The sequence below is a fragment of the Mizuhopecten yessoensis genome, unplaced genomic scaffold (assembly GCF_002113885.1).
Source record: "Mizuhopecten yessoensis strain PY_sf001 unplaced genomic scaffold, ASM211388v2 scaffold213, whole genome shotgun sequence".
Taxonomy (NCBI): Eukaryota; Metazoa; Mollusca; class Bivalvia; order Pectinida; family Pectinidae; genus Mizuhopecten; species Mizuhopecten yessoensis.
The window spans coordinates 296,367-314,354 of NW_018403434.1; the positions used below are offsets into that span (position 1 = coordinate 296,367).

Here is a 17,988-nt window from a genome sequence, read left to right on the forward strand (position 1 = left end):
GAGGTTAATAACCGAAAACAACATTAAACCTAAATGTATCCAAAATAAGATTCTAACGCACAAAACTAGGCAGTGTTAAACAAAATTTTATCTAAAAAGCATGAAATTCAACAACACTGACCATATCTGACATAAGAGTCTATTATACAAAATTAAGACAAGCGTATCCAAAATGTGATTCTGAAACAAAAAGTAACCTTTATAGGGAAGCATAAATAGATATAACATATGCTCGCAAAGTAAAAAACGATTATGAAACATACATGTATAACACGATACTATTTATAACTTCATGATAATAGTATGACTTGATAAAAACGAAGTTTAACATAGATGTAAAACACAAAATACCAACGTGCAGCGGAAAAGGGAACATAAAAGTATCCAATACATGATTAAAGCGACTTACAGCGACATACGACTATAGAGTACAGACCTTAATGTATCTTACATGCAATTATAAACCAAAAAAACGAAACTACGTGGTAATCATTGTACTGATGACATCACAGTAGGGAGTACTAATCAATCCCCATACTAGTCAGCACATCAGTATTGTGAACGGGTATCAGATATAATAAATTAATTTAATCTATCACAAAGTGCTGAACCTTGAACGGTTAACGAACTTGTCTTCAATGAACAGGATGGTATCAAAATACACTGTCACTTACACGATCGTTTCGTTTATATACAAATACGACAGAATAACGCATATCAGCATCTTCTGTAAGTTGTCTGCTTTTATTACATGCTTCAGAGAGCAAAAAAGACCTGTTCAAATTATTAACCATGTAATTCAATGAAAGTTATTATGAGAAACATTAATGGGGTACCCATTGTAACATCACCGTAGGCTGACATGGATGTAGTGTGGCGTCGGTAGGGGTTCGTAGTCTTATTAATATTATCCGACATAGTGGATATTTACGTTCAATTATATACGAAGTCGAACTTAATGAGATAAATCCCAGGGATTCTTGAGTAAATAACGAGGGTTGGCATCGAGTGCATACGTGATTAATCTTAATTGGTTATATGGTAAGATGAGGCACCGCTGTAACTACCCGTTTACAAGGAAATTGTATTCATAAACAAACAGTCGGTTATTGATAAGTTATACGCCGTTCTATAAAAAAAAATGTCTAATTAAATGTAACAAATGCTGAACTAGTTATCGATAGAGAAATGTAACAATGTATCAAGCTTATACGCTTAAGTTTGGCTTGTTTGTGGTTTTGCGTCCGCACAATAGCTTAGGTCATATGAAGACGTTTTCAATATATATATATACACTAACTGTACATATTGTTTTTTTTATTATTGTTTATTTTTCAAAAATTGTACATAAACAATTTTGACATGAATATGACATATTCAAACACATACAAAACAAACACGCAGACATAGAAAGGCAGAGAGATAGAGAGACAGACACACAGACAGAGAGACAGAAAGATAGAGATGTCAGACTTTCCGAGTAAAGGTCCGATTGATGTATTCTATGCCTATCATATTTTAAAGATCACTCATAGCAAAATGCAAGTGGTTAATGAAAAGGCAATTAACAATTTAAGGACTGTATTTAGTAGTTAATAGAAATATCAGTGTTTAACCGTACATATGATCACTAAAAATACGCATAAAATGAAGCATCTAATTGAATATTGTGTTTGTAGATGCAGAGAGACAAGCACAGTAAACATTTGTCTGCACCATATGTCAATTTCCTATAACATTACAATTAATAAATAAATTTGTATTTATGCAATTCAAGCAAGGAACCCGGTTAGTCTGAAAAGACTTCATATTAAACATTGATTTGTAATCCACGGTATTTGTTCAGCCTGTAAACGAAATCCGTTGTTTATAAATAATTTAGTGAACGGTTATCCCCGGTGGATCACAGCTAGGTGGTATTCTCATAAATTAATTACTTGGAGCTTCAATCAATATTAATAACCTAAAACATTTCAAACTCGTCGATAAATGCAGTTTATTAAAATGTAGCATTGTTCACTGTCGGTTTGCTATTCTCTTTCCTGTTACATAGATATTGCTGTTCCATTGTCATATTTGAAATGTAACGCTTTGGAATTTGATACTTTCTGTTATTTGGAACGTATCACACACACACGCACGCAAGCTCACACGCACGCAAACACACAGAGTGTTTCAGTTTAATCGGCCTATTAAAACTTGATTTTAAATTCGAAATAGGTATTTTTTTCAAAATGGCGGCCATATTGGATTTTTGATTAATAAAAACACTTTGTTATGACCATTGGTCGATCATTCCTACCAAATGTCAGTTAAATCGGCCCAGTAGAACTTGGATTTAAGTTTGAAATAGTTATTTCAAAACGACGGCCGTGGCGGCCATATTGGATTTCGGATAACAAAATAACAACACTGTCAGTAGCATTCCCACGAAATATCAATGAAACCTCTTTGACAGTATTTCAGCTTAATTTGAAAATGTAAAATGTAAAATGTTAACGGACGACGCACAACGCATGAATACGGACGAAGACGGATAGCAAAAGTTCACTTGAGCTAAAGCTCAGGTGACCTTAAAATGCAGGTAAACATATTAAGATGATATATTTATAGGTCAAAGCATATTTTAAGTGAACACAATCAATATTATTTAGATTAACGCATGATGAACTAATGCATATTATACTTTTATTGTATAGTTGAACGTTACCGAGGAAACATAGACTTGTACCTGGTGTTAACCATCCCTCCGCCTATCTCACCAATTCTGAGTGTTCTACATGGTCTAGGGATCCCATATATGCGGATGTGTGTCCTGCTGACGCTGGATGACCACCAAACCATTTGTCTACCAAAGTATGGCATCAATCCAAACTTACGACAGAACATTTTATCGCCAGAGGGAGCGACGACAAATACCGAGGACAAAGCATATACAGGGTATCCGGATAAAACATGTGACGCCCTATTCATTCCTTACCAAAAGAATGAGAACGAGAGGATTGATTGTAACGGAAGTGACCTATATTTCATCCAGAATGAACAGCATTTGTTACGTATTGTGACATCGCTAGTGACGTCAGCGAACTGGGAAAGTGTCCTCTTACTTTATGAATCTATATTTGGTGAGTATATTAAGCACATTATATTTCATACTTTCACATATATATGACAATGTTTTGTTAAATCGTTTTGGCCACACTCCTCTTGTTTATTAAATGGATATGAAGACGGACGCCTAGGGAAACACTTTTCTCCTAAATCATCGACTTTTTATAGCAAACGCATTTTCTGGGTAACAAAAACCTTCCGGAAACAACTTCCACCTAGGAACTCAAGTCGTTTGCCTAAATGTGGGAAATCGCCCATTCACAAATTCTGTTTATGGATGCAGCTCTTGCGGACGTACCGGATGTAGAAATAGTTTTAATAAAAAAAATGTTTTAAATGAAGAAAAATAAGGTCACGGTGAACGTTTTTCTTCTTTTTCAATTTTTAACAATTTCTGTGTAAAAGCGCAGATTTCATGGTCAATGTCATCAAACTGTGTCCAAGCCCAGCAACAGCGGATGGAAGCTGCATTAAACGAAATCAGTCATAATCGATAATTGCCGCCTAAAAGCCGACCTCTGTTAACATTGATGTTTATTAAGACGGATTATAGAGGATATGTCAGCCATCTTGTTGTTTGTGTGGGGTTCCACTGTAGACTACATAATATTTGTTTAATTACATATGACATATGTTGACACATGAAATAGTTTCCGTTACGGTCAAATCGGAAATCTCATAAGTTTTTTAAGAATTCAGTGAAAACGTAAATGCCAAAAAAAGGGGTCGGGATGAAAATATTTACTACTTGTGTAAGAAATCAGGTTTTGAGCCTATCAAACAGAGAAACGTCACAAAAGAAAGATATACAGGGGCGTATTAGACCTTGTTCGGAGTTGGTTCATTTAAGAGCAGGTCCAGGTAGTGGGAAAGTGGTATAACAAGCAGTGGGATGTTTTTTTCTTATTTGAGAATTTGGGTAAAGGGGAACAACAGGCAGTGTTTTTGTTCTGTTTTGTTTATTTCTTATTTGAGAATTCCAGAGTGTAGGCAGCTATGCGTCAGTTATAAATATCAGGTGATCCAGACATCGTTGGCAACTCCCTAAACTTGGAATGTTTTAAAAACGATGTTTTAAATGTAAGACACACAAATGTAACCCGATGTTTTATTGCACATTGTTCTAAAGTACAGCTCTGTTGATTTGTGGAAAAAAAAATTAAGGTGCGTCTCATATCCAAGTTAAATGTAGGTAACAGGGTTATAGAAATTGGCCGAAAGAGATAATCTGTTTATTTGTATTTTTTTAAAATGTTTGTCACGTTTAGGTCGAGGTAGTTCCAAAAGCTTCATTCTTTTTCCGGAGATGTATTGTTATTGAAAGTAACTGAACGAGGCAGTGTCAATGTTTTTGTGCCGCATCAGTTCCGGTCGTTCCTGGTCAGTCATATTGATGACGTCATACTATTACGTCTAAACATTATCAGCACAAACAGATATAGTCACATATGTTTGTACTTTTCCTATACTTTTACTCGTGGTTTTATACAACCAAACACATTCTGATATCAATTACAAGGTGAACGTTTCATATAAAATACAATAATTACAATAAATACACTATCTTATACAGAGGGAAACATTGGATCCATATTTGATGAGTTTTCAATGTTCGGTCTCGTCACACGAGGGAGCCACATGATTGACAGGACATCAGAGGCGGAGTTAACAGATATATTCAACCAAACCATTGTTATTGGGAAACAAAACTCCGTTCAAATTACCGTACTGTGCAAAGAAAGATGTTTGGATATCCTAAAAGCGGTAAGAATTTTTAAAGTTTTAAGTTTTTAATATTTTTTGTAAGTTTAACGGCCCATCGATAATTCATGTTATTAAGGGACAAATAACACAAACAATCGACCAGTATCTCCAAATCTTTCACAGCAAATACTTCGCCGATAGGAAACTGGATTAATTGCTTTTGCATGATCGAATTTCGTTGCAATACTCAGCCTTACAGATAGCAGTGTTTCTGTCGACACAGATGAGTCCTATATGGGAACATATTTAAAGAATGTTTTTAACGACTATGTGGATACAACAAAAGGTTTATTGAGTTTAGCGTCGTATTAACAACGAAGGTCAATAAATGACGTGCTTCCGTGTTATATACTGGAGGTAGTATGTTTGCGTTTTTGCTTCTTTACGATAGCGCGGCTCTGATGCCGAAGTAGGGGTGCTATCTCACAAAATGTAAACATATATACTCTGAAAATACGAATGTGTATAAGAAAATGATTAAATGCTTTAGTAACAAATATACTCAACGAAGTGTAATCTAAACAGTTTTATTTTCGATGAACCTCTAGCTAAAGGTGTACGACCAACAGCAGAAAGCAGTAAACGCGTTTTACTATTTTGCCGAAGTGCTACTAGTGTCCATGGCATCACCTGAGACATTCCACCAGGAACTGATTGGTTCTACGTTTAACAACATTGCCGTTGTCACGTTACCATTATGGCTGTTAAATAAAAACGAGCGAAAGAGAAACAGTAGCTTGGTGAGTGTGTATTGTTTTGTAGAGGTTTTTGTATGTTATCATCTCAATCGATTTGGTCTCTGTTTAAAACTTTGTTAATCTATACATTGTTGCACTATTCATGATTATGTTTATTGATTAAATGCAAGACTGTGTGTGTATTGTCATGAACATTGTATTACAATGTCAATGTTAATGCCGGTATCTTAAAAACTGAAACCTATCATAATTGAATACAGGAATTGGAGAACAGTGAAGTTATATGTAACTCGGTGTCTGTATTTTTACCTGAAAGTACACATGTTTGTGACGTCATTGATAAGTGTGTTTGTGATTTGTCGTACACGTTTTGTGTGTTGCATGTTCTGTATTATCTCGATTGGTGTTCAGTCAAGTGAACAATCGCAGCACTTGCATGACCATTCGAATTTTTAAATTGACTCTTGTCGGACACACAACTCGAGACATTCTAGGAGTAAGACGTACACGTACATTTAGGTCTGGACGATCAATATATACTTCCGACTTACATTAGAAGAAGTTTTTCTACCGCATACTGGTGAGTGCGTTTAATGCAGTTGATTTATAATTTATCCGGCGCGATGATCGAAATGATGGTGTGTAAGACATATATGTTGTTTTTTGTTTAAAGTTAGGTATGCATATTTTTTGTTTATAGGTTCTTTCGAACACCGAAAATAAACTTATTGTGAAAGCAAACCAAACACGAGATCAGAGTGTTGTGTAAATATCCTGTAGGCTTAGGGTTTTTAATAGATGTTCTATTAACAGTTAAGGTTATTTAAAGGCGTGTTTCACTGTGAGTAATGAATTGGATAAGGTATGAAGGTGTTATTGCCTCTGTGCGATATCGCATGCCGACTTTATAGCGCTACTTCACTTCAAACTACAATGCCGCCGGAACCCAACACAGTAGTCCATCTGGTCATTTTATACTGGAAACGGGTAGGCCAGTCCCAAATGTCTGCGCTATCGCAAGGAGGCAAATACACCAACTTACCACCTTCAGCAAACATAAACAAGCAAGCTTGATTACACACATAGCGGCACGTCCTTAAACGACCTAAGGTCTTAATAGGACGTTTAACAAAATAAAATCAGACTTAACCAAACCGTCACCATGTAACACTGAACGTCGAGTAGAGAAGCCACCAATGTTTGGGATTTTGTCTCGATCAGAATGCTCATTTAGCATACTGTAAATATACACATTTAAGTGGTATATATTTCAGCGGTAATACTAATATTTCAGCCATATTATTGCGGAAACGGTTAATTATGATAAGCAATAAATATAAAATTCAGTTCTCTTGGATAGAAATATATAGCACTAAAAATTCATACGTATGATTTTAAAATTATTGTCGTCTGCTGTAGTATATGGACGTTTAAAGAAAGTATAGTCTCATTCCTTTTCTTACATTTCAAACTAGTTTGTTTTTATTTAGGAACATACCTCTGTAATACAACACATTCACAAAGCAGCTGACATGACCCTTAGAAACTTGACTGGACTGGATACATTCCCTAAAAATGTCCTAGGTCAGATGGAAAGAGTATGTTGATCAATTGATAAACTTATGAGATTTTATACCAATTTGAATGATAAATGGTGACTAAAGTTTTGAAACGAATCACAAAATGATATATATATATATAATGCAATGTAAATATATCATAATTTCGCATGATCATTGTATAATAATAACGATTTTATCTTGATCTAAGCTTATAGTCGTACATGTAATTGTTAATCTCATGTTTCATTATATTAATATTGTTTTACACATTTAGGGAAATAAACCTTTAAAATGAAATAAAGCCGTTACGTAAACAAGTGGAAAAATATTATTATAATATATTAACATATTATCTGTGTACAACTCTTCCTCACAATACTGACAGCACCAGGCGTCTTTGGCGTTGCTATGGTTCCCGGTAGATACATTGGTTTGGGACAGAGATGGGAGGAGGTTGAGTCGTGTCGGGATGATTCACATCAGCGGAGGGTACAGGCTGTCAGGGTTACTGTTTCCCAACAAAGAGCTTGGATTTAATGGTCGTCAGCTACTGGTGTCAACAATTGCGGTAATTAACGTACACTTTTAATATATTGTCAAATATTGATATACCTCTACTATTTAACAGCGTGTCTGATTGGATGATACTGGTCACATGATTGAAGCTGACGACAACAATCACGCGTCAGCCTGATCATCCATTTTTGTTTTTATTTTGAGATAACAAAACTGTGTTTTCTTACAATACGGGAAATAAATCCATAATTTTCCTCAACGCTAAACACCAAGGACAGAACTGATGTATGCCAATGAATGATGAACGAGTACAATTATTATTGCATCCTTTCCAACCTATTTCGTTTGTTTGTTTGGGGCCAATAAATGATCGGAAAATACGAATACAACAATGGTATCAAACAAACCTAAAAGTAAAAAAACAAACATCAACTTGAATATTAAAGGTGGCTATGGTGACTCATATTTTGTGAAAAAGACCAACAGCTTACAGAAAGTTTAAAACTGTAGAGATAGTTATTGTGTCGAAAGGAGATTCTCTGTAGCCAGGATGCCATTGATCTTATTAATTTGACTGTGTCGAATTTAAGTCAACCCGAGCAAATTTCTATAATAACATAACATGTTTAAATCTCCTTTCGAAAACATAACTGTCTCTTCAATTTAAGGCTATCTGAAAGCTGTTGGTCTTTTAAATAAAATTGGGGTCACCATAGCCACTTTCAATATTCAAATTGACGTTTGTCTTTTAACCTTTAAGTTTGATGTTTTTATTTGCATTTGTTTTGTTTTTTCGACCATTTGATGACCCTAATGACCTATCCTGTGTTGATGGGCTGATAAGTATTTAATAATAATATGATTCATAGCGTGAAATTTGTTTTCTACGCATTGGTTCCAATAGTTTTGCTACTGTGATCTTGTAAAGTTTGTTACAAGTGGGTTGAAATAAGTGGGTTTAAAACCAACAGGTGGTAACAATAATGCTGCTTGCGCGGCGCGATCTACCCTTTCATCACCTGATATTCCCACATTTCAGGGAATCCAGCAAAATGACATTTTGAGGTAATATTATGTAATTATGTTAGCATTTTTAGAATTTACATATTCTGTTGTGAAGGCTTTGTAGAACAGACATAGAATCAGAGTAGATAACTGACTGCGGTACATCATTTGTTTTGTGTTCAATGCTGCCGCATCATTTGGTAGCCAGCATCTTATAGTAACATCTTTCGCTACCGAGGCTGCGGCGACCTTCTGGTCATCTTTCGAACCATCAGTATAACATGATTAAAAGTCCTTACATTCTGACCGCGAAGTGAATTCAATTTCAATAAATTTTATTGTCAACGGACAAATGGATTGGGCAGCAGGCATAGCCTTTTTAAGCCCTTTCCAAACATAGTAACAGACAGTGGTACAAACATAGACATAGACATTAGAACACATACAAACACATATAAACAAGTTGGTATTATCAAATTAATAATCAAATTAGGGGAAACAACTACTAATACTCATTTTTATTATAATTGAATCTAATGGTTTAAATTCTAACATTTTATTTTGATATTGAAAAGACATATAAAATATATACCGGTATATACATATTATGAAGAGAAAAGAAAAATAATTTGTTGATGGAGCTACATGTTTAAACATTTGATGGGATTAAATTACCGCACCCAACAGATACCGGCCAAAATGTCCATTGTATTACACAAAGCTATCCACTGATGAGTTTGGAAATTCAATCCCACCAAATAGTTTAATTTATGCATATTAAACACAGGTTAGATATATAATTAACATGTTGTAAAGCTTTATATTCTTATTTATGTAGTTGTTTCCCAATATTTTTTAATAAAAATAGTATAACTGGTCATCTGAACCCCAGCCCCCCTCACTAACAATATTTAAAAATAAACAATGAAGACAAATAGAAAATATATTATTATTGATATTCATGTACCATTTCTGGAAATCAGAAGAATTACATTGAGAAAAAATAAAATGTAAATAAATAAATAAAGTGGAAATAAAATGTAAAATTTCATTCAAAATTGAAGTTAAATGTCCTGAATCTTCTAGAACTTAAAATGTAATTGGATATAGATAGGAGAATATGTTTATTTTCATTTTCATCACATCTCTCACAACCATTTAGCATGACATCTAATGATAAATGGTTGTGAGTTTCATGGAATATATTCTGAAAAAGTAGAATACGATATTCAGTGTATTTGATACAATCATGGAAGTAATGAGATGCTGTTTCAAATCTAGAACCACAAGAACATGCAGAGGACTCAGTAAGATAATCTTTCTGACGGTCATTATTTAGGTTACTGGCCTCATTTCTCAACTGACAGAGAATAATATTAGTTTCCCTATTTCCTAAAAACTTAAAGACATCAGTTGTTCTTGTGTTTGAATTTGGAATAGGTGTTATTAACTTTTTGAACTGATAGGCGGAACGAATATTGTGAAGGTCTGAAGCGATATTATTTATTTCATTAACCATGGATGGAAAAAAGCTATTAGAATAGTTAACAGTTCGACAAAGAGGAGGATCAAATATTCCAACTGATCTAAGGGGATATCTAGCTAGTGTGGGATCATGAAAATGTGACTCAGTGATCTTAAGTGAATTAAAGTATAAAAACAGTCCCTATCATTTAACAGAGGCTCCCATCACTGGAAATAATAAATCTTAAGGCATCTAATTAGATGAAAAACACTCATTTATAACCCATTGATGATACTTAGTCATCAGGTAATAACAAATCTCTGTCAATAATGTTTACAAACATATGAAGTAATAAGAAACTTTTTCTATGCTTAGATGTATTTTTTTCGCTTTTTCTCACGCTACAGTTTTATCCGTTTGTTGAGAACCTTGGAAACAACTCCTATGACGGTTTGTGCCTCGATATACTTCGGCAGTTAGCCAAGGATATGAACTTCACGTAAGTTTATGGTGTAAATACCGGGAAATGTTCGCCCAGTCATATATTCACCCTTCACCGATGAAAGTGCTTCGAAAGCTGTATACTTTTAAAGAGACGATAAATTCGACTTTTCTATGGAGGGCCAAAGGTAAACTGCGTTGAACCTTTCCCGGTACACAATACGTGGTTGTGACGGAACAATTTGTAATAGTTCTTCACAGATGTAAATTCATAAGGATGTCTGACTTTGTTAAAAAGCAAAACAGATATAAATGTTTCTATTAATTACAGCTGTGTGAGCTATGATTTTAGTCAGTTACAAAAGTGTATAAATAACCCATACATAAAATCGATCTAAGAAGCTGTTACAGGTTTTCACAATATTTAATTTAAAATTGATACGCCTGAAGTAGGGAAAAGATCTAACATTATAAATCTTACGATGTGACTTTGTTATTCATTATTATGTATATTCGGAAAACTGTTTAACTCCCCTGTGAAGGTGGTTGCTTCATGGTTAAGTGACAAGGAGGCAGACAACCATTTTGTAGTATGTTATATGTATTGTCTGCAAAATGTTACCCTTAATATCTTATATTGAAAAGAAAATTGCTTTCCAAAGTTTTAAGCAAACAGTATTTAACAAGTAACAACTTCCTTTATCTTTTGTTTTAAGGTGAACATGTTTGTGTCAGTATGTTGCTATGTTTTGTTTGTTTGGGATTTAACGTCCTCACAAAGGCAAAGTCATATGAAGACGACTGCTTACACCGACGCTAGATAAAAGAAATGTTAAGCTTTAAAGAGTTTTACATCCTTATTAAAGAAAAAGACACTTAAGTTTGGTTATTGAGTTTAACGTCTAATCAACGGCTAAGGTCATTTAAGGACGTGTCTCCATGTGTGTTGTGCATGCCTGCACATGTGTATGTGTGCCGGAGACAGGGTATTGTGGTGTATTTGCCTCCTTGTGATAGCATGGAGCTGATACCAACTTTACAGTGCTATCTTACCAAAGGCACCCAGCACAGCATACCACCCGGTCAAATTATACTGACAACGGATGACCCAGTTGTTTATATTCCCCTTATTGTGCCTCAAAATGTGTAATGTACAATGCATGTGTGCTGGATGACGTATGTAGGTGTATTTGCCTCTTTACGATAGCGCAGATCTGATTCCGGCTTTATAGTGCTACCTCACTGAAATTACATGCCGAAGGCATATTTTACCTTCCTAGCTAGTAATTGTTACTGTATTTGTTCTAGTTATAAACTGACCACGTCGCCAGACCTGGAGTGGGGTGTATCGACCAATCAAGGACGTTGGTCAGGACTTATTGGACAACTCCAACGGAATGTGAGCAAGACAGAGTGGTTTGATTATGCATAAAGAACCATTTGGAAAAGGCTAATACAGGCAATGCCTGAAATCATCCGTAAAAGCAAAAACAAAACAGAAAATTGTGTGTTGGCGTTTAAGCGTACAATCAAGAACATAACAAGGATATCGAGCCATTGGCTGTGACCTGTTAGTTAAATACATTGTGTTTTATAATAAACAAACAATTGGTTCAATATCTTAATCGCTCTATCATTTTTATTAAAGTAAGTTTGCGCAATAGCTAAACTCTTATTACAATGATGACTATGTAGCCGCTTGAATGAGAATTAAAAGCAAAGTTTTCCACAAATAATATAACACAGACTTAAAATTGGATGAGCTACATACGTTTGAACGGGAGGTTTTGTGTACAGTAGTAAAATCACATCCTCGAGTGACTTCAAAAAAGGCGGAAACGTTGACGATCACAATCGATTCAAAATACAGTTATTTTGTCACGTCACACCCTTTGTTTGCACAACCCTACGACACCTTTGCCTAATGATGCTCCAAACCAAATTGGGCTCAAGTCCCTTTACCCATATTAAAGGAAAAGGGTTTTTCAGGATATACCTAGATTTCCGATTTAAGGCCCAGCTCTTCTACATCTGCTCCCAGCGGGGGCCGCACCCTTCGTTGTGTATAAAAAAAATCCATTCGATGAAAAGTTGAAGGACGGAGTTCATTGTACAGGTTTGCATGTCATATCAACAGCTAAGGTCATTTAGGACGTACCTCAATATGTGTATGTATGCCAGAGGCAGGGTATGATAGAGAATTAGACAACGGCGCCGCGCAACGGCATAAGCTGATTTGCCCTTTTCCATTATTTAAGGCAATGTGGGTGTGCAACAATACTATGATATTTGCCGTTTTAGTACTTTAATTTATCGAGTTTGGAGACTATCAATATTGATGGAGTGTATATTCTGGTTAAGCCAGTTCAGAGCAGAAAGAATCCGAATTGAATGTTCTATAGAAATGCAATCATCACTATTAATTTAAGTTGGACACAGAAAGAAGAGGTTTTTATAAGCTTTATTTATTTATAACAATTCTGAACTGTACTTTGCGTGCAATTCATTGATAGCGAAATCCGTTAGTAAGTTGGGTAACGTTTCATGTGACAACACAATTTACCTATTGTAATTCCTTACTTTTATTTTTTATCGAACTTCTTCTTTACAGGAAGTAGATCTGGTGGCGACCACACTAACCGTTCTCAGTGTGCGCGAGGTAATTATGGATTTCACTCATCCATTCTTTTACGATGCTACAATTCTCCTCATGGCAAAGGAAGATCTCAACATCAAAAAGTGGCGGACGTATATCGATCCATTTCACTGGATCCTTCTCGTGTCTATTGGCGCCGGTTTACTTATTGTGTCTACCTGTACTTGTCTACTTGATCGGATGAGTCCATTTCGTATGAAGATGAACCAGCAACCATGGACATTTTTAAACGTTCTATGGTACTTGTATGGTGCACTCATCGGGCGAGGTAAACAGCAATTACTTCTTAGTTCTACTCAATCCTAATAATATCATACAAATGGGATTACTTGAGTTTATTGAATATGTGTGTTAATGTTAGCGACATTAAATATATTTTTATAATAAGCGAAATGCGATCAGAAGTTTCAGTAACATAATGGTACATTGATGTGTCATTCTTCAGTTAAACAAGACTTAGATAACCCTTTGTTTGCAGTTCAATCAATCGTTTAAATGCCTAAGATTTTTATCCGTCAATATCGTTTTGTTTGCGACACAAAATTGCAAAACAGCAATTAACAGAAATACATTCCAATTTAATAACGGATAACTAGAATGTATTACGGATATCAGTTTTGTTTTAAATGGGCAACACATTTTATGAATTATCATTACTTATATTTAAAAAAAAAAAAAACGTTCAGAGATTATGCAGAGAAAAGTATGAGCAATTTTGTTTCTTATTTTTTGCAACACCTATTGCAAATGCCAATGTTTACTGATGCTGGGATACCATACACAACAATAATCTGTTTTCAGACCGCGTAGTAATATTTGATTATATCTTTTATCCCAAAAGGAGGTGGCAGTTTTCAGGGGACACAGGTGACGAAGATAGTTGTTGGAAGTTGGTGGATTTTCTGTGTGGTGTTGATCGCCACGTACACAGGTAATCTAGTGGCTTTCCTCACCGTCACTAAGGACGCCCTCCCCTTCCAAGGTGTGGAGGGAATGATCAAGCAAGACGTTTACACGTGGGGCGTCGTCGGGGGCACGTCATGGGTCACCATGTTCCAGGTACACTAATTTGTTGTGGTTTGTACTGGGTTGCTCGTTATGTTTGCCAAGGTTTGACGTCCTCACAAAAGCTAAGTTTATGTGACAGTTACTAGGATGTTAAACCAAAGATACAAAAATAATCGCAACAGGTGCGTTAGTTCAGGATAGTCAGTGACTTTGACATTACCTTGAAAATTTCCCAAATCTGTTTATTTTTCACACCGAATCTTCGGTTTGATTATTACTATAGCAAAACCATTGTCACAATGAGGCAATATAGTCCTTTGTCTTAATACTTTTAATTAGTTTGAATGTATGGAGATGGGATGCAAAGCATACTTGACTAAGCATAATCATATTTACCGTATTTAATGTATATATATGTATGTAGCTATGTTTTGTTATGTCATGTTTTCCATGTATGTATTTTATAAAAAAAAAAAGTTTAACGAAATCGATCGTTGACTGTCTTAAAACTGGATTTTCAGATGTATGAAGATGCGAGTTTCAATAGAAAATTGACTTTTTATTTTTTGTAACAAATATTTCCTTTTTTCAGTTATCCTCACTTCCGGTTTTTAAGGCAGTGTATGAAGGGATGGTTCGTTTCAACAGGACAGACCCAGATGTTCTTAGCCTGGACCAGAAAGTACATATTGACAAGGTTCTGCGCGGTAACTACGTCCATATTGGAGACAGAAGCCAGATACAAGTAAAGACGGCAAACGAATGTTCTCTGTTTACCGGATCAGCAGAGATCCAACCGGTACAATACAGCTTCGGACTGCCTAACGGGTCACCTTTAACTGACCTCTTCAGTCAAAAGTACGACATTTTACACTTTATAAAATGTATATGTAATGTATCAACTCTATGGTGGAGATAAGAGTAGCATCGTTTCCTGTTTTCCTAGACATATTTTATGTTGACCATGCTGTTAACGCTGGTACCTATTTCCTTAAATATTTGTTTCGGTTTGTTTTGTTTTTATTTTGTTTCACGTCCTATTTACAGCTAATGTCATTTAAGGACGTGTAGTGTATGCGTGCATGTGATTATGTATGGCGGAGACAGGTTATGTGGGTGTGCGTGCCTCCTTGTGATAGCGCGGATCTGATGCCGTCTTTATAGTGCTATCTCACTGAAAACCCAGCACAGCATTTCGCCCGGTCACATTATACTGACAACGGGTGAACCACTCTTTGCCATTACCCCAATTGCTAAACGTCAAGCATGGAATAAAAACTACCATTTTTAAGGACTTTGGTATGCCCGGCTTTAGGACAGAACTCATTGCCTTCCTCACCTAGGCGAATCTGAAACATTAAAGCCAAATGTGATGTATTGCAAAGCAAGGCGCTAGGAAATAAAAGGTAGTTAGAAGAAGAAACAAATATAAAGATCCCAAATATTGCAATTGGTGCAGTACATTTATTTTGGTCGCTTTTGTGTCCCCAAGTTAAGGGCACAAAAGCAAATCCCCAATTTGTTTCAAAATATTCGTCCTAACAACTCCTATGGTCATATGAAAACCATGTTCACAGATAATAGGTCTGCTCAATGACCATTTGCAATTGCCGTCTTGCTCAAATGCCATAATTGTCACGGTAGGATTCCATTTACATCCTAACCTATAATACTACCTGATGGATTGGTTGACGAATGGAGCGTTTTGTTTCAGAAGTACAACAACACAACACTGGACGATAGGTAGGGACCAAAGTACACTCTACTGATCCTTTTATACTATGGGTTTTCTATGTGCAAGTCAGAATTTACATTTTCTTATCCTACCTTTTTTATGTATTTTTACTTCATGCTTCGTTACGCATCCCTTAGCATAATATATTTTTTGGCTATTATGCAGAAGGTTCGCCAGTGTAAGGAAGGCAGTGCGTTCTGTCCTCAACCCAGGACATGTACATATTGTCGCGAATATGGCATTATACACTTGTCATCTGCCGCAATGACAAATAGTAAAATGCCTGGTACAAAAGAGAGGTGTTGGTTGCTCTTCTTCTGGTTCCTCCTTTGCTGACGTTCTGAATCTGTATACGTCATCAAGCTTCCCTTTACACCATCGCACTGCCTGTTTAGCACAACGATGGTCTTGGTTTGGTTTGGTTTAGTATTGTTTAACGTCCTAACAACAGCTATGGTCATTTAAGGACGGTCTCCCCTATGTGCAATATGCATGCGTGTAGTGTATGCGTTTGTGTTTTGGGAGGCTGCGATATTTTCGTGTTTGTCTCCTTGTGATAGAACGGAACTGATGCCGACTTTATAGTACTACCTCACTAAAAAACATACTGCCGAAGACACCCAGCAGGACACACCAACCGGTCACATTATACTGACAATAGGCGAACCAGTCGTCTCACTCTTAGAATTCTGAGCGTTAAGCAGGAGAAGAAATAAAGGCCAAAAGTGAGGCATTGTCAAGGGAGACATAAGAAAGAAGAAAGTTGTTTAGATAGAAGAGAACAGATAAGTTCCCAAATTTAGTCGACTCTTACGATCATGCAATTGGGGCAGCAGGTACAATTCCTACGCCCTACCTGCAGGGAACAACGTTGGTCCACCTAGGAACTCAGTGGGTTCTGTCCCCGGGCCAGGATATATCGAAGTCCTTTAAATATCAGTTTAGTAAATTATTAACATATGATGTTCTTTTGTTTTCCTTCAGAATAATGGCAATGCATGAAAATGGACTGATATCCTTTTGGAAGCGGAGGCGTTGGCCAAAGAGAGACTTCTGTCCTGGAATATTACAGGCTTACACTAAAGTTATCTCCCTTGCCGATATACAGAGTGCGTTCTATCTGTTAGGAGTGGGATTCGTTCTCGCGTTTGTGAGCATTATGTTTGAAGTAACTTTATATGTGGTGAAGGTTTGAGGAATAAAAGAAGAGCATAACCAGATTGCGGGTTGAAAATACAAATTGGCATCTTTAATATGGAACACGTTAGGAACAAAATATCACAGACTGAAACGTCCGTGTATATATTTTTAATACGTTGTCATTGCAGTAAAGTTTTCGAATATACAAAGTTATCCCAATGCAAATATAAATCAAAATCCAAACATTTTCAGTAGTTAGAACTTGTCGTTTGTACTTCATGTGATATGTATTTCATTAAGCTATGATTCTTGTCGTTTGTTAGGAGATTCCTTGAAATGCGTCTTGTAGATATATTTTAACCATAAATCCATGAAGCTTGATGTGAAGCTATCAAATGGACAAATTACACTATATAACGCATGACAACATAGCATTCAAAGATTCCACTTCTATGTAATTTTTGGTTGTGAACTACAATATAACAATACCTGTGATTTCTGCTTAACACATATTGGAGGAGCAAAACTTGATATACAGCCCACTGCAACTCTAGACAATAAGACAATATTAAACACAAGTGAAGCATCGAAAATTATCATAATGACTGTTATTGATTTGCACATACGTTTGTCGTTGTTTTATAATCCAAATGTTTTTTTCACTCCTTGCTTCTCTGTTCCTACTTTAGGTAAAGACTGTTAATATCGTGTGGTCTTGCTGTGAAATGCATCTTGTGTGTCAGTGGACTTATTTTGCAGTCGTAACCAGGTCAAATATATACACAGTAGTTCAAACGTTGTCAAATATATACAAAATGATGATTTATCACATAATGTACTGAGTTACCCAGTGAATATACTCAGACAAATATTTTTTGCGTATTAAT

The 17,988-nt window shown here is 35.8% G+C and overlaps 1 protein-coding gene across 1 annotated transcript; it reads left to right on the forward strand.

Moving 5' to 3' along the window:
• Positions 1-13,334: 13,334 nt before the first annotated feature.
• LOC110463617 (glutamate receptor ionotropic, delta-2-like) lies at positions 13,335-17,370 on the forward strand. Its single transcript, XM_021518418.1, has 4 exons — positions 13,335-13,486; positions 14,060-14,277; positions 14,819-15,084; positions 16,946-17,370. The coding sequence occupies exons 1-4, from the start codon at positions 13,399-13,401 to the stop codon at positions 17,154-17,156; spliced, it is 783 nt and encodes a 260-aa protein (XP_021374093.1). The 5' UTR covers positions 13,335-13,398; the 3' UTR covers positions 17,157-17,370.
• Positions 17,371-17,988: the final 618 nt, after the last annotated feature.